Genomic DNA, 21,995 nt, shown 5'->3' with positions numbered 1-21,995 from the left:
GAGCAACCAATTTAATATCAATAAGACCATAAAAGTGTTTAATATTTTGGAAAAGATATAATAGGAGAATAAATAGTCGGGTACCATTAACCATGGAATTATCCAGAACACCTAGGCATTGATACATATAGCCCTGATTATTATTAAATACTACAAAGACAAAAGGTTCATTGACGCCGGAACCCAATGCCCAATTAAAAGTTTGGCGATCTGGAACAACCAAGCCAAGGCATGGAACACGCCCCAACCCTAACTCGATACTAAATGCTATTAACCATAACAAATAGGTTAACAACAACAATCGAACCACGCCACACTAACACATTATAGTAGATTCAACAAACACCACTAACTCGAAACCTTTCTCACGCGTGGGCATTCAAAATAGAGAACTCAGATTTAGGGCCGGAAATGGGCCGGGCCTGATCCAAGCTGTAACGGCAGTGGTTACTGACGGCCCATAGCTTGTAGGGTGAAGTGTCAAGAGCGAGCCACTGCTCCACCGTGAACTGCTCCTTGTCGCATGATTGGTGGGGCCCAGTGGTGGTGACCTCCACGTAGTTGCAGTACCAGCCATGATGGGAACCCAACCCGTCCGAAGTAACGTTGACGGCGCAAACGGATCCGTCAAGACAGGGTCCCCTTCCGCTGAAGATGTCAAGGTTGCCACGCTCGAAGTAGTCGTAACGGGGACCCATTAACCCGCCCCATGACTCGAGGTCCTTGATGTAGATGTAGTAGCCGTACTTGTCGAATAACTTGAGCCCGATCTTCGAGTCGGTTCCGCCCTTCAAGACCGAACCGGTTCGAGCGTAGACCGTGTACACGCAATCAGGTTCCTGCATTGAATTTCAGAGTTGAGTGAGATACAAATGAGATTAAGAAATTCATGAGTAATGATTTGAAGATGGAGGAGTAGCAGAGAGAGAGAGAGAAGAGCATTCTTACAGATCTAACGTTTCCGATGAAGCAGAGCGAGAGCAGAAAGATGAGAGAGAGAAACACTGTTGTGGTTGCCATTTGCATCAAACTGGGAGTGAGGGAAGGTCAGTGCCATAGACATTGATAAATAGGGCGAGGGACACATGGTTGCTGGATTCACCTTATGGTAATTGTTAAAAGGGAATTATTAATTTTACTTTGCATAAGATAGATATTTTACGTGGGTGAAATAAAATTGTAGAGTCCATACTTTTAAAAAATAAAAAAGAAAAAGAAAAAATGGGCTCAAGATTTCATGAGTGTACAACAAAAGATAGTTGTCTTATGTGACATAACACAACTATTTCCTTTAAAATAATACTCAATACTCAAATAGATCTTTTTAAAAAAACAGAATATCTGACTTTTTAAAAAAAAATTAGAGATGTACTTTATGTTGTTTATTCTTATTTTGATTATCTTTTTGGCCACCTTTTCCTTGCCAAACTAATAAAATACAGCACGTACCCGTGAAGGAATGAAAAAATAAATAAATAAAAAGGTCAAGTAGAGAGGCTTTCATGGTAATTTAACTTAGGAAAAATAAGGAAGTGAATTTTTATTTTTATTTTGATAAACAACCTTTAACTTTTTTGTGTTGTACTTTTTTATACAATTATCACATTCCCTTAACTTGTAATGTCTTAATTTATTATTATTATTTTTAGGTGAGTAGTAATCTCTTACTTAAATAATAATGTCCCTTGATTTGATTGTGTATATATAATTGAATAATATTTTATATATTATGTGGAGCTTTTTGACCCTTATAACCTTTTATTAATAATTAATTATCAAATTGACCTTCATTTTAAACCATTTCAAAAATTTAACCCCCTCCAAAAACATAACACCAATCTGCCCATGTTTGACCGTTGACCACCAAGCCTACCCGGGTACACCCCTCCTTACCCGGGTATTTTTTGAAATTTTTGCCTACCCGGGTAGGGAGGTGTGTACCCGGGTATTTTTCTTGACACCTGAGAAATTGTTTGAATTATTTACCCGGGTAGGGAGGGGTGTATCCGGGTAAATAATTGAAATATGGACTGCACTATTGTTCTTCTTCGTTTAGGAATTTTGAATGACTTTCTATCCTAATAATGTTTACTATTTCAGTCATTCTAAAAGCTGAACTTGTTGAGTTGAGGTTCAACAATGATTTTTATTCTTTAGCTCTCACGCCCCTCACATGAAAACCCTAATGGCTTGAAGGGTGGATAAAATAGAAGTTGTCAATAACTTGTGCTGAAACCTTAAATAGTGAAATTCAACCAAGCATTGAACCCTTTATCACAAAGTGATCAAGGCTTTGTTACCTTGTCAAGGAACCAGTCATCCTAACTGTTTAAGTATTTAGGTGGAGATCCACAAGTGGTTTTATCTCATACACTCATAAAAACATATCCCCTCTACCTTGCAAAGAAAAGGAAAAGATGCATAATAGGCTCGAGGTTTTACTTCAAATAGACATCAGAAAGTCTTCCTGTCCTAAACAAAACATTAAAAGTTGGCGAACTTTTGAAATAAGTTTCTCTTTGGCTTATTAAATGTCAATAATACCTTCAATGAACATAGACAGAAAGATCCATTATTTTTCTCATAGTTGATTTGTATATCAAAGTTTCGTTCTTATGCTAGAGAAATGATATATTGGTAATGTTCATTCAGATTAACAATCCTTGGTGTTTTACTAAAGACGAGTTTCCTATGTGGGTATAAGTGATCAAGAATTCATACTCCTATCTGGGATTCCTTAATTCTGTATACTAAGCTTACTGGAGATGTCTACTCCTTTAAGAACAACAGTCCGGTATTTCAATTATTTACCCGGGTACACCCCTCCCTACCCAGGTAAATAATTCAAACAATTTCTCAGGTGCCAAGAAAAATACCCGGGTACACCCCTCCTTATCCGGGTAGGCAAAAAATTTCAAAAAATACCCGGGTAGGCTTGGTGGTCAACGGTCAAACAGGGACAGATTGGTGTTATGTTTTTGGAGGGGGTTAAATTTTTGAAATAGTTTAGAATGAAGGTCAATTTGATAATTAATTATTAATAAAAGGTTATAAGGGTCAAAAAACCTATTATGTGGAGTAGCTCTTCTAAGATTATTTTTTTCATTCATAAGATTCGAATTTAAAATTATTGATTAAGGTATATAAATTTCTTACCACTTGTACCAATACAAAAAGTTTGATTTTAACTCAGTTTAAATTAAAATATATATATATATATATATATATATATATATATATATATATATATATATATATATATATTTGCAGCGACACACTTTAGATAGAGCATGTGTTCATGGTTGATCTGGGGTCAGGAACAGCGAATGAGCAGATCAAGACAGAACGCGTTATAGAACACGTGTTAGTTATAAAATAAGGAAATGGAGGAACAGTGACCAAAATATCACTGTTTATTAAGTTTTTTATCCAAATACCACTCGAACAGTGTATTTTCAATATGCCACACGGGTATAAGTTCGTTACAATGCCCAACAAACTTGGTAGTCAATAATTTCGTTACACGTGGCACATTTTCGCAGAAAAAGTTGATTGCCACGTGTCCAAGTTCGCTACTATTAGTAGCGAACTTGGTACCCAATAATTTCGTGACACGTGACACACTTTTGCAGAAAAAGCTGATTGGACGAAGTTCGCTACCGGGGCAGCGAACTTGGTGCGCTAAGTGGCACAATCTCGTTGCCCGATCAGAATTAATGTACCAATCACAGTCAAAAAAAGAAAACGAAGGAAAATGGCTATTTAATTAAGGGTTCGCTTTTTCTGCAGTTACTGCATATAATTTATCTGCAGTAAGCCCAATACGATGTCGTTTTGGGGGCGAAAATCATGGTGTTTTTGTAATTTTAATTTATTTCAGATAATAGTCTTTATATTTATAATTTTTTAAGATTTCAATACCAAAACGATATCGTTTTGGAAATAAATGCAGATAACTTATCTGCATTAACTGCAGAAACATTATTTTTCTTTAATTAATGTACCAATCAAAATTAATGTACTAATCACCAATCACAATTAATGTACCAATCACTAATCACAATTAGCATACCAATGGGATTAACTTTTGACTGTATCAATCATAATTAATGTAGAAATCACCAATCACTTCGGAGGGCCATAACTTTTAATTCGGTTATCCAAATAAGATATTTTTATTTTATTTTACATAATTTTTTGAGATTTACTTAATGACACATCATTTGACATATTTTATCTACTCAATGACAATTGCGATTGATACATTAGTTGTGATTGATGATTGATACATTAATTGTGATCAAAATTGATTGTGAATGGTGATTGATACATTAATTATGATTGATGATTGATAAATTAATTGTGATTAATACATTCATTACAATTAATTGTCATTTTCTTTCGTATTCTATTTTTTTATTATGATTGGAACATTAATTCTGATCGGGCAACGAGATTGTGCTGGATAGCACACCAAGTTCGCTACACGTGTCATGAAATCATTGGCTACCAAGTTCGCTACCCGTCGTAGCGAAATTGGACACGCGCGTGGCAATCAACTTTTCTTACGAAAATGTGCCACGTGTAACGAAATCATTGGCTACCAAGTTCGCTGGGCACTGTAGCGAACTTACCCGCGTGGCATATTAGAAAATAACACTGTTCACGTGACATTTGGATAAAAAACTTAATAAACAGTGATATTTTGATCACTGTTCTAAAAATGGATCGTCTCGCACGTGCAGTTGTGATCAACGGCTCGTATTTGATAAATTTATATATAATATTTTTTGGTTATAAGTCAATTTTATTTTGTGGTTGACATCATCGTGATCCACAAAATAGTGGACAAGAATTGCACAATAAAGAAATGGAGCAAATATCATTTTTGGTCCTCAGCAAATTTTACGATGCCCGCTTTAGTCCCTATCAAATAAAAAGGCCCATCGTGGTCCCTAAGAAATTCAAAATGGACCCATTTTAGTTATTTTGAGGACTAATATGGATCTTTTTAAAATTTGTAAGGGACCACGATTTCAACTAAATAGGTCCACCGGTCTAAACCGAGTCAAGTGCATGATAAGTCCAAATTGCCATTTGAATCGATTCCCTCATCGCGCCACTGTGACCCGGGTCGACCTAGCCGGGTCAATTCGTGTTTTAAAACACTGCTTTTAACTATGTACCATGAGTAGTATATAATTATAACGTTAAAATTTTTTTTTGTCTCTCCTCTGTCGCTTTTTAGAACTTGTCTACTAACATGGAGAGAGAGAAAAAAGTAACTTTAACATTATAAGTATATACTTATTGTAGTACATACATAGTTAAAATGGATAGCTTAAGATAAACTTATCTCAAGCGGCTGAAGAATTATTTTGTAAGTAAAATATATGGGTCCCACACTCCAACCATTTGTTTTATGTGTAGGAGACAAGATTTCTCTTTAAGTGACATAAGATAAATAAAACTCTATTTTTTTTTTGTATGGAAAACCCTATTTTAATTTTCTTAAAACTATATCTCTTAGTTAATAGTAAAAACATTTCTCAACCCCAAATAATTCTAATGGCCCAAGGAATAATATGTCATTATTCTACCCGAAGTAGAGTTGAGCCAAGTAATTCTTTAAACACACTAATAATAGACGAGTTAAAAAAACTAATTGTGTCAGTGTTTCTAATAACAACTTTAACAATCTTGAATTAGGGGTCTTACAGTAATAATAATATCCCCCTCCAAAACGACACTGCATGCATGAAACCAATACCAAAACAACGACCCAATGAGCTGTTTTCTTGTGTTATCCAAGCTGTCACCACCCTATTATCTATCTCCTTCTAACGTTATCTAATCCTCCCAAACTAACTCCTATTCCCATGCATGCAATTGTAGAAGTTGAAGCTGCCTCGTTCACATTCTCCGTGAACGTAGCTGCAGCCCCTTCTGCGATCGCCCATGGAAGGGCGGGCCCCACAGAACGGCACCAGCGAGGTCAAAGACGTCGACCGCACCGCCTCCTCCGAGACAGTACCAGCGTTGCCGCCTCCTCCTGGCCACGCCCGCAATGAAATGTACATCATCCAATTCCCAAAGGACCAAGTCTACCGTGTGCCACCACGTGAGAATGCCTTGATCATGGAAAGATACCGCAAACCACCAGACGTGAAAAGAAGCAATGGTTCCTGTTGTTGTGGCTCTCGCCTCTTGCTCACCATTGCTCTAATTCTCGTTTCCATCATTGCTATACTTGGCATTACTTTTGCCATCTTGTTCTTCATCTTCAACCCTACGGCACCTTCATTCTCTGTCACCGATGTTGTGGTTGTGAAACCTGGGCCTGGGAATAGGAACCCGCGACCACAGTACCAAATTGGGTTGAGGGCGAGGAACCCTAATGAAAGGTTGGGAATTGAATACGAGAAGGCTGAGGTTTCCCTGCTGTTCGAGGAAAAAAAGGTTGCAACGGGCATGTTCCCAATGTTGGAACAAGGTCGAGATTCTTCGAAGCAGGTCAAGGTTGAGCTAACAGGATCTAATGGACCATTGCCTAAGGAGAAAGCCAACACACGCGTTGCTTTGGATTTGGATATGAAACTTGGGATGAGGATCGAAGCTGCGGGACTCAAGTCATGGGTTATGAAGTCTCATGTGATGTGTAAGGTTGAGGTCAACAGTCTCGTGAACAACACGCGAGTCTTGTCACAAGAATGCGATGCCAAATTCAAGCAATATTGAAGATTGATTAGGATGGGATGGTATATAATATATTATTGTCGTCGATGCAGTGATTGGGTGATGAAATCATGGCAACCACATCAATTAAACTTTAAAGTGATCGATCCCTCTTTTCTTTTCTTTCTCTAATTTTGGGTCGTTTCGATTATTGCTTGATCTCTTCTTCCCAGCTCGGTGTCTTTTCTTATTGAATTCTTTTAACCTAAAGCCTTACGGGCTCCAGTTCTAGCTGTTGTATTTCTTCATTTTAAACATAGAAATGAAAATTAAATTGTATTGTGACAAAGAAGGGGAAAAAAAGGAAGGCAATGTGATGCAAAAAAAAAAAAAAAAAAAGGCAACGTGATCCAGAATAATAAAGAATTCAAGATGTCAAGATTACTTGTTAATTTCATCAAAATATTATTTCACCAGAACTTGATGAGGCCAGAAATTAAATAGTTGAATAAAATATATAATTAAAGATGTTAATGAAGTGTACAAATAAATATAATGACATGTGTTAGTGTGAGAAATCAAATAAGAAAAAAAGTTTTACAATTAGCTCGAAAATTAAGTATGAAGAAATAAGAAATAAAGTAAAATTAAAAGCTCCAATGAGATTTCCTCATATATTGTTAGTTTTTAAATTTACTTTTATATAAAAGGATAAACCATATATTTAAATGTTTGAAAATAAGTAAAAGGACGAAACACGCGTTCCTACATAAACAACATCACTTTGAGTGACAACAGAGGATAAGAAGCCAAATGAAGAACTACCAAATGCAAACGGCCAAATTACATATATTAATCCTGTCAATTGGTCCAGACCCACAGACTTATCACATTCCTAACACAACTGCAACTCTTACAATTAAGCTAGGGACATTTGTGCCGTATATACTTTTAGATGCTTGGCCTCAAGTTCAGATGAGATACTATCTTTTGACCAAGAGAACGATCAGCCTGTGCAGTATACTGTTAGAGAATAATCAAAGAACATCACATGAAGTCATGAACACACGCACCAGTTATTGCAGATTCGTTGGACACGATCTTGACCCGATAATGTACAGTGACAAATTAGCCTATGTGAAAATCTCACCTGCGACAAGTATATATGATATCCAGAAGCTGCATTTTTTATGGCGTGATTATCCCATTTTTCCCAGCCTTTTTTTTTTGTCTAAAGTTTTAAATAAAAAAGAATTGAAGGACTAGGTTGATGCCTGTAGACTGTAGTCTTGGCCACCTAAAGATTGTTTCGTTTCTTTTTTCTTTTTTCTTTTTATTTCCGGTTTGTTTTAAATTTTTATGATAGTGGAATTAGGTGGATGTCTGTCTTCCTCCCACGCCATGTTGACGAGTTCATTTTTTTAATCCATCATCATAATTTTATATCTATTAGATTAACAATAATGCGATGAACATAATTGTATAAAAAAGAGAATTAAGAATTTTAAAATTCAAGCCGTGTAATAAAATATTAATGAGTTTTTTTCATAAAAAATACTAACAAATATTTAAATTTTCAATTACTTGGATAAGTGAAAGTTGGAAACACCTAAAGTGAAATGTCACTATTTTTTTTTTTTTGAAACTGGTGATAATTACCTCTTTGAGGCGAATCAGAACCCTCCGGTATCCCCACGGATCCGCCTATGAGACTAATCCAGAGTTCGGGTGCGAGTCCAAGGATTACGGTACTTATGCCCCTCCCCAGATAGTGTTGGTGGTATTCGAACCGAGGTCCTCTCCACCACTCAGTCCCCATGCTACCAACTGAGCCACCACTCTTGGGTAAATGCCACTATTTTTAATGTTATTTTACTTATTCCATGAATCGGAGGCAGGAGTAGGATCGATTAATTGACTCGTGGTACAATGTCATGAACAGATTCTATCTGGTTGATCCTACCAGTAGTCATATGCTTGTCTCTAAGCTTAAGCCATGCACGTGTAAGTTGAACAAAATGAAATTATGAAACTGCACAACTTTAATTTGAAAATTTGATTTATGTAATAAAATATTAAAGAATTACTTACATAAATGAGATATTAATAAATATTTTGAATTTTAATTATTCGTAATAAGATAATAATAAATCTTTCCATTTTTATAATAAATTACTGTGCACAACATGTCACAAGAATATTATGATACATATTAAAATTTAGATAAAACATTAGTGCTGCAAGCTAAATTTCACTTGGTTGATAATACATAAAAGTAGCTATTCATATATATATATATATATATAGGGAAAAATGTCTATACTTTTAAATTACACAACTTACATCCTTTCACTCTCACAAAGAGGTGGGACCCACAACTTTATTTTTTTTTGTCAACTCTCTCTCCTCCTTTATCTATCTCTTTCTCTCTCTTAAAATGACACAACTTTACATCCTTCAAAATTATACACACTTTTCCCATATATATATATATGTTTGGCCTGAAAGAATTTTTATATTATATATAGATAGAATATACGGATTAATACATGGAAGACTCGATCTAATATTCAAGAGGCAAGAGCGTTAAATTCCTTCTCGGATGCAATACGGCCCACAAGTTATAGCGAATGCTTAGAGTAGGCCCTGTTTTAGAAAATAAATGGGCTAAGCATGTTTAAATAAAACTGGGCCAAGCCCGTTCAAGCAATACACAGTTATTATTTATTAGTATTACGGTCATCGTGGTTCTGGTTTTGTTTTTGTTAATTAATGAGTTAAAAACAAAGAGATTAATGTTTCTTATGACTGGGCCCTATATATTTTTGTACAAGAGATAATTTTATTTACTACAATATGAAAAATATTAAACCCAAAAGAAATTATACAATCAGTTTATTAAGTCTTAGAATGGCCAAACTATATTAATATTACTATTATTTAGACTTTTTGAAAAAAAAAAAAATTGTGTTACAGTATTGCAAGCGATCACAATTTTCATACTTTTTTGTGACAGATATGCTGCACGAGAAAAGTAATTTTTCTTTGGGCTTGGGCCCATAATTAAAATAAACATCATAATATTGTTTGATGTCATTGCAGAACTTCGGCTGAAGGAATGTGCAAAATTGACGAAGTATATGTACGTAGAAATCCTGCATATATGTTAATTCTGGAAAGAATAATGAATGATTTCAAGGATATAATAATGTAAAGTACAAAATATTATAGTGATTTAGGTCTAACTGTTATTTTAGTAATTAATTCCCGGTGATGAATACATGATAAATGCTATCAGAGTCACCTCACCTTGCCCAAACTTACAGAAATCGTATATATTAAACAGATTAGTGATATCATGACATGATATCTACGTAGTATATATATGAATATGCAACAAGCCATGTTATAGTTTCCCATCTTTATCCTAATTTTTAAAATTGAGGAATAGTTATATGGTATGGCATATTCCTTAAAAAGTTACCCGGTTACAGTACTTTCCATAAAATGACAGAAACTTAGAGATGGCGCATCCCATTGATTAAACTCTCACTTGCTATTTAGTTGCTAAGATTAAAATTAGCAAAGATCGATTAGTATTGTGGTCCCATAGAATATGTTTCTTGAGAGATATGGCTACTGCTCCATCAACTTTATATGTGGCATTAATGATCAAAGGCCAACTTGCTGCATCATTTTAGTGGGAATTTTGCTCCTTCCCTTATGTGGCCGGTTCCTTTTTATTTATTTTTCGATATAAACCATATGTTCATAACAAATAGTGTTGAATATTTAAAACTCATCCAACTACTAAATAAGCCGCAAACGAAGAAAAATGTTCAGATTAAGTTTGTGTTGTGAAGAAGACTGTCTTATTTGATGAACATTCTGAAAACTTGGATGACGTAATTGATCTGCTATTTTAAATGTATATGTTTTTTTCAGTCATAACATATTCCTCACTAAAACTATTTTAATTAGTCCAAATCAATCTAAGGATACAAGGTGTGTGTCATGATACTCGACTGAATTTGACGTAAATTGAAGCAGGGGCTGCCAAGACCATAGTCTGCGAGAATTGCCAGACCTGGAAAAATTTGGCCCTTCACTGAAGAATAATCCAAATCAAGAATTAAAACCATAAAAGGTTAGATATACTACATTAAGTAAAGATTTTGTGCGGACACTTCTTCAACAAATCACTAGCAAGATTTGTTTTGTTTTTATTCCCCCTTTCTTTTTGTTCAGGGTAATGGATATATTAGACGATATTGTTCATGATGCTTTTTGGAACTTTTTCTTAATTGAAATGCATTTGTCAAACAGGGACATGAGAGTACATCCATTTAATTAATTCAAAAACAAATCAGCGTCATTTTCATCATGCCGAAAGTTCAACATCCAATTGTCGTTTTCAACAAGCACTACTATTTTCATAATAAAAATAAGGGATATATTTTTCTTATGTTGTAGGAAAAGAATTACCTCATGTTGTAGAAATAAAAGTATAAGTGAGACCCACGTGTAAGAGGAGAGAGAAAAAAAAAGTGGTGGGACCCAACCTCTTTTGTGTGTGTAGGAGAGATGTTTATCTCATGTAAAATGAGATAAACATAACCCTAAAAATAAATATATATGGTTATATCTTTTAAAAGGACATGTGTTTTTCCATAAAAATAAATGCATAAAATTTGAAATTTTTCGAGAGGACATCCAAATCAGTAACCAGTTGCGACCGTATATATGGAGTTAATCTCGCTCTAGTACATCTGAGAACATTTTATTAAAGGAAACAATTATTCTCCTGAGATAAATTTTTCTTCCTATATTTTTTTCGATAATTGTGCAAATATTTTTTTTTTTTAGATAATAAACCCCACTATTATATGTTTATGACATAAGATTTTTTTTCTAATTTAACATAAGACTGAAGCCCTCCGTTGAAACACTAAAAAGAGGATAATCTTAGGCACATATAAAGACGCTAGCTTGTTTGTCAAACAAATAATATTTTTATGAACTTGAAATATCACGTGTAAAAATAAATAGATAATTTCAGTTCCATTTTAGTAGCTTTTAGAAATGTAGGGATTTTTTAAGCCGTTAATTTGTTTTGTAGAATTAAAATTGATCAAAATCATATGCATAACTTCCCTAGAAAAACCAAAAAAATAAATAAAAATAGTTAAACTTTCTAAGGTATATCTTATACATTTTTCGACCAAAGTTCAGGAAGAATTTATTTTGAAACTTGAGATAATGGGTTATGTTTATCTCATTTTACATGAGATAAACAATTTTTCTACACACACAAAAAGAGATTGGGTCCTACCACTCTTTTTTCTCTCTCCTCTTACCTGTGAATCACACTTATACTTTTATTTCTACAACATTAGGTAACTTTTTTCCTACAACATAAGAAAATATATCCCATATATAATTGGCGTGTGTGTGTGTCTATATATATATATATATATATATATTTATAAACAAAAAATTTGTAAATATAACTTCTCATGTATATAGGTAAAATTGATTATGATTCTCGCATTTAATATTTTCACCCACTTTTGTATGATTATGATTCTTAGAATTTATTTACAGGACGTTAATGTTGGGAAATTCGTTCCCTCAAACTCCAATGTCAAGCGGGTGCTCGTCGCGGGGGGCCACCACCAATGAGCTAAGGCTACACCAACCATAGCAAGTGGATCCGACACCATGTCTCAACCCAAAACCTTAAGGCATTGGGTTCATGGGTCCTTTCACTTATATACTCTTCACTTAGCTCATTACCAACCAATGTGGGACTCATCACACTTGAATATCTCAACAATCTCCCCCTCAAGTGTGAAACCCACCATTGGTATGCTCCCCCTCAACCGAGTACCCGAAGCGCAAAGTACTCGACCCGCCTCCTAGCCAATCATTAGGCTAGCTCGAGCCCAATCCGACTCTGATACCACTGTTGGAAAATTCGTTCCCTCAAACTCCAATGTCAAGCGGGTCCAGGGGAAGCTCGTGGCGGGGGGCCACCATCAATGAGCTAAGGCTACACCAACCGTAGCAAGTGGATCCGACACCATGTCTCAACCCAAAACCTTAAGGTATTGGGTTCATGGGTCCTTTCACTTATATACTCTTCACTTAGCTCATTACCAACCAATGTGAGACTCATCACACTTGAATATCTCAACAGTTAAGCGGTTGGAGAAAAGTAAAGTATATATATATATATATATATATATATATATATATATATATATATATATAGGGGCCGGAGAGTTATATTTACAAATTTTTTGTTTATAAACTCTTACAAACTATATTAAAAATTTATAAATTTTTTTTGTAAAGAAATCATTTGTTATATATATATATATATATATATATATATATAGAAGAGGGGGAGGGGTAGGGGGTTTGTTGTTGTTGAATTACCTTACAAGGTTCTGTTTAGTTGCTTTGATCATTTTTCAAAGGAAAAAATGTGAATCATTTTAAAGGATGTAATGTTGTGTCATTTTAAGTGAGAGAAAGAGATAGATAAAGGAGGAGAGAGAGTGGACAGAAAAATATAAAGGTATGGGTCTCACCTCTTTGTGAGAGTGAAAAGATATAAGTTGTGTCATTTAAAAGGACAAACATTTTTCTCTTTTTCAAATAAAGAAGAAGGTAGCTTTCCTCTTTTTTTTATTTCTTTTCCCTTTCAGCTTATCTCCTGCTGTATAGTTCCATTATATTATAAAAATAAATAAAACGCAATGCAATTTTTCTAAACACACAATGCACTAATTATTCTTTTTTTTCTTTTTATATAGAACCTTTTATATATTATTTTAATCATTTTTAATGATAAAGGTGAAATTTGATCCCAAATATTTTTACCATCTGTGCAAAACAATATGTACAATTAAATATATTTATTTGAAACTAATGCAGTTCACTTTTAATTTGCACTAACCTATTAAAATTTACTACCATTGTTCACAAGTTGTAATTTCTTTAGTTATTATTTGATTTCATAATGGTAATCCCAAAAAATAAAAACCACCAAAGCATTATACCCTCTTTTAATGCAAGCATCAACATCATTATAACTTATGAGCATGTTTTTTTTTTTTTTTTGGTGGTTACTTATAAGTTATAAGCATGAATTTAATTGCATGTATGTGTACTCGAAAAAACAAAAAGGAAAAGGGCCGTAGGCCAAAGCACATAAATGAGGTGGGGGAGTTTTGATTATAAAGAAATATTTAGTTTCCTTCCGGGCAGGCCAGTAAATCGCAAAAGGGGGAGCACTTTAAAGTTTAAATTACTGTAATTATTTTGAAAGTTGAGCTATTAATTAAAACTTTAATTAAAATAGACCTGCTTTCTTCTGGCAAAGGGACCTCCTATATACCTTTTTGGTTATGTGCACTACTAGAACAAGCACATATAATTAGTTGGGAAAAACTTTTTTTTCCCCCTTCTCTCAATTAAGAAGGATAATTGATAGTGATCGGAAGCGAACTTGGAATAATGAGTATGTTTAAATTCTGTTTTTAAAAATAATTTTTATTTTTTCTTTAAAAAAATCTGTTTGATTATATCTATTCTGTAAAAAAAAAAATTGAAAATTATATCTACTTCTTGATTTTTTGAATCAAATTTAAAGAACATATTTAAGTTATTTCTGTTTTGTATTATTTTTAATTTTTAATTTTTTTAAAATATATATATATATATATATAGGAAACACTCATTTCATTGATTACTCTACAAAATAATTTTAAGAAAAAAACACAATCAATCAAACATGTCCAATGTTTTTTCCTTTTCCCTTGGAATTATTGTTCAACCCTCCTCTTGGCTTCACATTTGTATCCAGTTCCATTATATATATGTTTATATATTTAATATATAATATCATTCCGAGTTACGATAATTGGATGATCTTTCACAGCAGAAATGCAAATTTTATCAATCACAAAGGATACAAGTTATATTACCACGAAAAAAATAAATACAAGTCCTGTTTAATGATATCCCTTATTTTCTGTTTTGAGTGTTATGCAACATGTTGTAATTGTAGCTACTTAAGACTATGATGAAAAAAAATGTGTGGTCCCCGGAAAACAGTATGGCATCAGCACACTTGTTGCCATCAATTATGGGCTTATTATTACCACAAATATTAATACAGTGCATATACACATGCATTTTCTTTTTCTCCCAAACCGTGAGTTGGTGGTCTCCCCACGCTCCCGTTTAACTTGATTTGTTTTCTCTTCTCAAATTTATTCGTGGTTAAGGGTAGAGAAACATTGTATATATATATGCGTTGTTCATGTTATAATCAAACACGTGTCATAAGAGGGGAAGGAGGGGAGGGGGGGGTAAGAGAAATGTTTCGTGCACGAGATACAAGGTATTGGTACACCACCAATCCACCTCAACCATAAGTATCTGACAGACTTCAGAACATGTTAACTAGTTCATAACCGGTACTGACCCATCAACAAAAACAACATTATTATTTCCTTGCTCCCCAATACCAGGGCATCTTGGGGTCACATGGAGACCCATGTGGCCAAGGAGTTTAGCGTATCTAACAAGTGCAGTCCTCACTCCACAACCTATAAAACCTACTCTGTAGCTTAATTTATTCCTAATATACAATATAGTGCATGTACATTTACATGCTCTAGGATTCCTAACACAAAACCATGGCAGCACTCTTCTGTGGGCTCGACCCTCAAAGTGGGGACCGATTTCCCAAACCAACACACGTGTAACAACTTTGCATCTCTCCTTTGTCAAGAACCATACACGTGTACTTAAGGACCATTAATAACCTACACAGCTTCTGACACCTTAAATGCCAATGCCAAAGATTAAGGTAAGAGGTTCCTATTATTTCCTAATCTTCACCATGCTCTTTATGAGTCCCATTACAACGTGCGATCCGGATTTACAATAATTGGTCATATATATGGGTTTGATATGATCCTCTTGTAGATTTTGTTCCCATGATTATAGTACTTCGGCATTAATTTTTACAATTTTTAATTCCAAGGTTGGGTTTGGTGGGAGCAAGAGGAGCAGCTTATATGATGGGTGACCAAGAGTGAATAGTGAGACTGCCAGCTACCTCAAAGTAATATATGTAGTTTTTTTCAAAAAATAATTTATTAAAATGGGAGCATATTCAATAGAAATATTCTACCCATTTTCTTTTTATCCACCTAAGATCACGAGCCAATGAACATTGTACAATGAGAGGAGATGGAGAAGGGGAATATATTACAAAGCTATGGTTAGTGTAAAAGAAAGAAGACAATTGGCAGAGAAATGGTGTTCGACTTTTCCTTCTCGCCAATAATTGAAACTTTAAAAAGCTTAGTTTAATTCATAGATAAATCTGGTGGACTCATCTTTCCACGTCCGACACAAATTAACAGCTGAGTGTTGTCAAAGGTTGGAGCCATGTTGGTGTCTCTATTCCAAATATCTATGTTATTCCTCACATCAAACATCTCCTTTTGAGTGGATTCCAACTCCTTATTCAACCATATAGATTCCCTAACCCAGTGTTGAGTTTCACTTTCACTAACCTAACCAAAAGTTTAACCTTCCTCGTCCTCATTACAAACACAAAATTTAATTTGAAAGCCCTCTCTCATTTAGCAGATTCGCTTTCTACCTGAAGAGGAGGGTTACTTCATGGCCCAAAAGAGAGAGAGAGAGAGAGAAGTGGGTTCCTTCGAACTTAAGCACCCATTATTCTGCCAGTCCCTGTTTATCTCTTCTTTTTCTTTTGCCAACTTTGCTATGTGCATAACACGCAGAATCTAAGCAATAACCTTACAGTCTCGATCATTACATTATGGACTAGTAGCTTTTGTGTATGTTTCTTGTTTCAAGAACACGGGGCACAGCTTTTTGGATGTGTATAATATCTGTGGTCATTTCACATGATTTGTAAGTGTTTGAGATTTTTATATTAGACTCGGCCATGTAATATTATATATGGCGCCCCCTCACGTTTCTACTTAAACAAAGCAGGCATTTGGTTCACAAGAAAGTGGACACAGAATTATAATGGAAATATCTAAAACCTTTCTTCCCTTTCCTTTAGAAAAGATGAGCATCTGTTTCATTTTTCAATATGAAACTCCTTTTCTATGCATGGGACTGGAAACCTCCTTTCATATTTTATATATCGCCATGTTGCATGTGATTATAGAACTTAATTATCTAACCTTCCATCTATGTATAAATAATCAGTAAATGCCTACTTTATCTAACCTACCATCTATATATAAATTAATAATCAGTAAATGCCTACTTGCTCACATTCAACATATATACTACATATATAGTAAAAAATTATTGATTTAGAATCAATCAAAGATCTTTCTTTATTGGTGTTATAGCTAAACTAACCAAAATTTCTAAATCATTGCTTAAATATTCTCTTGCTTCAACAATTATTGATACAGAATCAAAGAACATATATATTTAGTGTACAGACATCTTGGTGGCGTAACAAGAGGTTTTCAACTTTCTGACTATACCATTTTTTGTCCCTTTTCTGAAGCTTATCTCTCTGTTTGGGTTTATGGCAATATATGAATCCATGATGTAATTTTCCAATGCTCAAAAGGAGTGTAGAAATGTCAGTATACTGCATGACAGAGCGAAAGCTGTGGGAGTGCATCAGGCATGGACAAAGAAACATTGATTCACACGTTGAATAATGACATAGCATAGGATTGAGATTTTTGAGCACCAAAAAATTCTTGCCCACAACTATTACTTTTGAGTCAGCTTCAGATTCAGGATAGAAATATTCTAATAAACCAGTCCATAAGGGGTCCTGTTAGTCATATTACCCGAATCTTAAAGTATCCGATCGTTGATGGTTATGATGATCTTATCTCAACATTAAGGATATTTTACTGAGATGGGAATTCCGTTTTCCCTGTTATTGCATATAACCAGTGGGCCTAAGCACCATACAAGTGGATGATTGTAGGGGTAGAGGCTTTCTTTCTGACATGGGTGTGCATATTATAGCCTATACAATGAATCAAATATTATAGACTTTTATCCACAATAAATATAATTAGCATAATTAATTGTTATCCAAAAGAAGAATGTCTATTAATATTTGTGTAACCTTCACCAAGAAACCAGATATAAAGCAGAGAAGGAAACCAATTATTGCAATTAAATCAAGAATTACAAACAGCATTATAGGCTGAACAATTAATTGCCAATAAAAGAGCAGCTTCGATTTACTTATGCCTCTTCTCCCTTCCTATATTTTTTTTAAAAACTAAAATATAATAAAATCAGCTGATATGATAGATGTGAAACGAACACTTCTTTTCCCAAAGGCCAAAACAATATCACTTCATACGCTTATTCAAGATGTCATAATCCATTTAGTTCTTTGCCCATGTAGTGTATCGTAAAAGTACAGCCAAGTTTTTTCTTAGTTCTGGAACAAGCAGCAGTGTTAACGACGGTGTTTTCAATGTTCTCTTTACCACAAAACAAGAAGCCAATTCGTACGAGCAAAGCAACTAGATTTGGAGAAGAATTTCGATGGTTCGATCAATCAAAATCCACCAACTATTGAGGAGAGAGAAATGAAAAAGAAAAATTTATGGAAATGTTGCCTCCTGAATAAAAGAATCACATGGGCCTTGGAACACTAAAATTTTCCCCCTAATTTTGATCCATTGGTGAAGAGTTTGGGTAAATTATATTAACTTATGTATTCAATTCATATTTATATAAAATAAAATAAAATAAAGTTCGTACGAGCTCCCAAAGTAGATGGTAAGACACTAAGCATGTCACGACTGAGAACTTAATTATAATATACATTTTTTGATACGCGTAACTTAAAATATTTAATTATAATAGGAAGAGCATGGATTTAATCAGAATTAAATCTGATGTTACATAGACTTTTCCCTGTACTACATGTACTACTTGGCTAATTACAGAAACGCGGACTTGCTTTCAAACTCAGAAAGGCACTTTTCTCTTTCTTTTTTCCATACATTTTTGTTCTTTGTTCTAATCTGAACAAAACAGAGAAAAAAAAGGGTCCTATATCCTACCCTAGCGAATTTCATTTTTACGGCAGCGTAGGTATGTATAATGTCATTCTATTCATTTACACCCAGGAACGTGCTCGCAGGGATACTTGTTTCCACTCCACCAAACGTTGAAGGAAGTCCATAACCTGCATAAAATAAATATATAAATAAATAAATAAACAGATATATTTTAGGCATACAAATACAATACAACGGTGCAAAAATAGATGAAATTATACTTGCCTCATTGGGTTCCTGTAAAGAGTATGATGCAGTTGTTTCCTTCGGAAATTTCGAGACAAGAATACCAAAACCTTGTCCTCTGTCTCTTAATTTCTGCTTATAATAAAACAATTAGTTAGTTCAAATTATCCCGGACAATCAACTAACAAACATACTTGGTCTCCAAATTAACGGAGCAGTAATTTTTTAGAGAAATAACAATTGGAATATATATATATATATCAATTAAGATCATTGGATACCTTGAATGCATCTTCATCGGTTCTGTCATCACCAATATAAACAGGAAAGACATCATTACAGTTGGCAAATCCTGTTGAAAACGATTTATGATTTAGATATCGATGGATAATTAAAAAATTACTATATATTGAGAATCCCACAGATATAAAAAATCTTCATTGAATAAATTAATCCCACAGGGCGTGGGTTTCCTCTTAATTGTTTGAAATGGTCAAACACTTGGAAGAGTTATCCAACAACTAACTGATCATGAGTAGTGACTTATACATGACTTAGTGAAATTATTTTGTTCAATGATATATATATATATATATATTGCATGTTTAACTGTGACAGATAAAACCAAGAACCAAAATCGAATGTATTAGATTAAAACTCACCGAGTGACTCTAACAAAAATTCCAGGGCCTTCCCTTTGTCCCATTTAATAGTGGGACGAATCTCTAGTACCTGTATTAAACAAATGGCATTAAATGTGAGATATCTCTCATTTGTTATTCTTAATCTTCCTCCCAGAGGCACCTTCAAACTGAATCAAATACCCCACCAGAGAGATAAAGAAGATAACAAAAGAACCAAGGCCCACCTTTCTTCCTTGGCTAAGACGAAGCTTCGGGTATTCCTTTAACACTGATCTCACTTGGTGTGCCAGTTCACTCCATTTCTGGGAATCGTGCATTGGAGACTGAGTTAAACTCTTTTCACGAAAGTAGCAATAATCTAAATAAGAATTTTGTGGCAGCAAAAACATGGATGGCTTGTTTTATGTACCTTTTCATCGACGCAGCGAAAATGAACAGACACGCAGAACTTGTTGTTCTCGACCCTGGCTCCAGGAGTTGATTTCGTTTTCTCAACTAATTGTTGGTACACCTGAAAATTGGTACAAAGAAAATAAAAAAACGTTTATTTTTACTTATTATAATTTTTAAAATAAAAATATATATTAAGATGAGGAGGGCGTGTAAAGGGAAAAATTGACGAACCTCATCTATCATGGGAAGAAATTCACTGGCAGGTTGAAAAAGAACTGCCTCTGCTTTATTGTTCTGCAGAGCATAATCGATGTAATATTAATATATTTCTTAGAATTAGAAAACGTTACGGCCTTACTAATACACTATATAACTAGTTCACTCACTTTGTTGTATTTTGAGCTTCTTGTTGGGCCTTTAATATCCATACCATGGCTTCCAGCATAATATAGCTCTGCCAGGCGAACAAAATTGTATACCTATAGTTTGCAAAATAACACATGAATTTAATCCTTTTTTCATTTTGAAAGAATAAAAAATGAATGAAAAGGGCAGAATTTAAATTGAAAGTGTACCTTGTCTCTGCTTCTGCCGCTAACTATTGCAGTGGGAAAACACCTTGCGAGTTTCCTTACTGTTTTTCTCATCTGATATGTGGGACATTAGAATATGTTAGCAACCAATATATTATATTTATGATATGATATGACATAATTGTAAGCATTAGTACACTAACCGAATCCGACATGAAAGCACGGTCGGGGTCCTCTACTATAGGCGACAAGGTACCATCGTAGTCTAGGAAGATTACAATTTTCTTTCCCTTCGATGAATCCATAATTTCCTCAAACATGTCTAATGCTGATGGGTGGCGAAGCTGTTTGACAAAGAACATAAGTTGCTTATACGTTAGAGCAAAATCAAGATCCATTACTTGTTCAAAATTTGTATAGTTTTTATTGATTGATGAGATGTACGAGACTGAGAATGGTTCTCACAATCCAAGAGTTTTGTTCTTCGGCCAAAGAAGGAGTGGATTTGACATGGGTTGGAGAAGAGGCTTTCATGGAGTCAATCCATGCATTGATTCTTTGTCCTCCATTGATTTCAAGGTTCTTCAAAATCCTCCTCCTTGGAATGAGAATGTACCCACCTGGCCCCGCCGGTGGCTTTTGTGCAGCAGTTATAGCCCAGTTGATCCCAGATTTCGTCTCGGACACTACCACATTCTGCTGAGTCATCTTCGCTGCAGAACAAACCCAATCTAACGGTTATCATGTTATCGAGGCATACAGAGTAGGCATATACATAATCCGAGAATGTTAAGGAAAAGGTAAGATATTAAACCTTAAGGATCCCGAAGGAGTAAAGCAAACTAATTATGATTTGTTATAGTTGCGTGGTTTTATTGAAGAGAAAGAACAGAACAAAATGAAGGAGCAGAGAAGCAATAGATCAGAGCATAACAAGAAGGGAGAAAAAAAGAAGAAAAGAAAGGAATAATAGAAATGGAGAGATCGAGAGAGAGAGAGAGAGAGAGTATGTGTGGGGGAAGAGACACAGCCCCTGGCTTTGATTTATAGTTACAATTACAAAGCAGAAGCTCCAAAAGGACCAAAACTCTCTTAGGTAGGACCCACGTTTGGAAAAGAATGAGGCCCCCACAACTTTGCATCCCCGATATCCTTGAGGTCCCCCCCCCCCCCCCCCCCCCCACGTACCACACTACACTGTCTCTCACATCTTCAAACTGCTATGCAATTTAATCTCAGGTCCTAATTCTAAACGCCAACTCACTCAACAAAGGCATAGCAGCCAGTCATAAATTTTTCATTCATAAAGTATTAGTCATAAATTTTTTCATTCATAAAGTATTATCTCTCAAACTATTCTTTTCCGACTAGAAAATAAAATTTCTCCACGTGGCCGACATCCTATGCCGACTCTTTCGCAGAGGGTTTCTGCCACGTTGCATTCA

At 34.6% G+C, this 21,995-nt stretch overlaps 3 protein-coding genes across 3 annotated transcripts; 1 reads left to right on the top strand and 2 right to left on the bottom strand.

Annotated features, from left to right (window-relative positions):
• Nucleotides 1-344: 344 nt before the first annotated feature.
• LOC133291068 (PLAT domain-containing protein 3-like) lies at nucleotides 345-1,020 on the bottom strand. The gene is made up of 2 exons (XM_061489253.1): nucleotides 949-1,020; nucleotides 345-839 (listed from the first exon to the last, which is right to left on the bottom strand). The coding sequence occupies exons 1-2, from the start codon at nucleotides 1,018-1,020 to the stop codon at nucleotides 366-368; spliced, it is 546 nt and encodes a 181-aa protein (XP_061345237.1). The 3' UTR covers nucleotides 345-365.
• Nucleotides 1,021-5,958: 4,938 nt separating this feature from the next.
• Nucleotides 5,959-6,738, top strand: LOC133290056 (NDR1/HIN1-like protein 13). Its single transcript, XM_061488110.1, has one exon. The coding sequence runs from the start codon at nucleotides 5,959-5,961 to the stop codon at nucleotides 6,736-6,738; it is 780 nt and encodes a 259-aa protein (XP_061344094.1).
• Nucleotides 6,739-18,642: 11,904 nt separating this feature from the next.
• LOC133289772 (probable trehalose-phosphate phosphatase J) lies at nucleotides 18,643-21,505 on the bottom strand. The gene is made up of 12 exons (XM_061487772.1): nucleotides 21,365-21,505; nucleotides 21,016-21,263; nucleotides 20,754-20,894; nucleotides 20,593-20,664; nucleotides 20,404-20,496; nucleotides 20,249-20,311; nucleotides 20,034-20,135; nucleotides 19,849-19,926; nucleotides 19,643-19,712; nucleotides 19,262-19,332; nucleotides 19,020-19,112; nucleotides 18,643-18,922 (listed from the first exon to the last, which is right to left on the bottom strand). The coding sequence occupies exons 2-12, from the start codon at nucleotides 21,256-21,258 to the stop codon at nucleotides 18,854-18,856; spliced, it is 1,095 nt and encodes a 364-aa protein (XP_061343756.1). The 5' UTR covers nucleotides 21,259-21,263; nucleotides 21,365-21,505; the 3' UTR covers nucleotides 18,643-18,853.
• Between the last annotated feature and the right edge of the window lie 490 nt (nucleotides 21,506-21,995).

The sequence above is a fragment of the Gastrolobium bilobum genome, unplaced genomic scaffold, assembly GCF_033153095.1.
Source record: "Gastrolobium bilobum isolate Gb01-03AN ecotype WA unplaced genomic scaffold, APGP_CSIRO_Gbil_v1 utg4377, whole genome shotgun sequence".
NCBI lineage: Eukaryota > Viridiplantae > Streptophyta > Magnoliopsida > Fabales > Fabaceae > Gastrolobium > Gastrolobium bilobum.
This window is presented reverse-complemented; position numbering and strand designations above follow the sequence as displayed.

What these genes read in the sequence shown, in the direction of transcription:
- LOC133291068 (XM_061489253.1), bottom strand. Translation starts at nt 1,020, where the DNA reads ATGGCAACCACAACAGTGTTTCTCTCTCTCATCTTTCTGCTCTCGCTC. An exon ending in TCATCGGAAACGTTAGATCT is followed by an intron (nt 840 to 948) that starts GTAAGAATGCTC and finishes AATTCAATGCAG; the next exon opens with GAACCTGATTGCGTGTACAC.
- LOC133290056 (XM_061488110.1), top strand. Translation starts at nt 5,959, where the DNA reads ATGGAAGGGCGGGCCCCACAGAACGGCACCAGCGAGGTCAAAGACGTC.
- LOC133289772 (XM_061487772.1), bottom strand. Translation starts at nt 21,258, where the DNA reads ATGACTCAGCAGAATGTGGTAGTGTCCGAGACGAAATCTGGGATCAAC. An exon ending in AAGAACAAAACTCTTGGATT is followed by an intron (nt 20,895 to 21,015) that starts GTGAGAACCATT and finishes TTTGTCAAACAG; the next exon opens with CTTCGCCACCCATCAGCATT. An exon ending in ATTTTTGTTAGAGTCACTCG is followed by an intron (nt 19,333 to 19,642) that starts GTGAGTTTTAAT and finishes CGTTTTCAACAG; the next exon opens with GATTTGCCAACTGTAATGAT.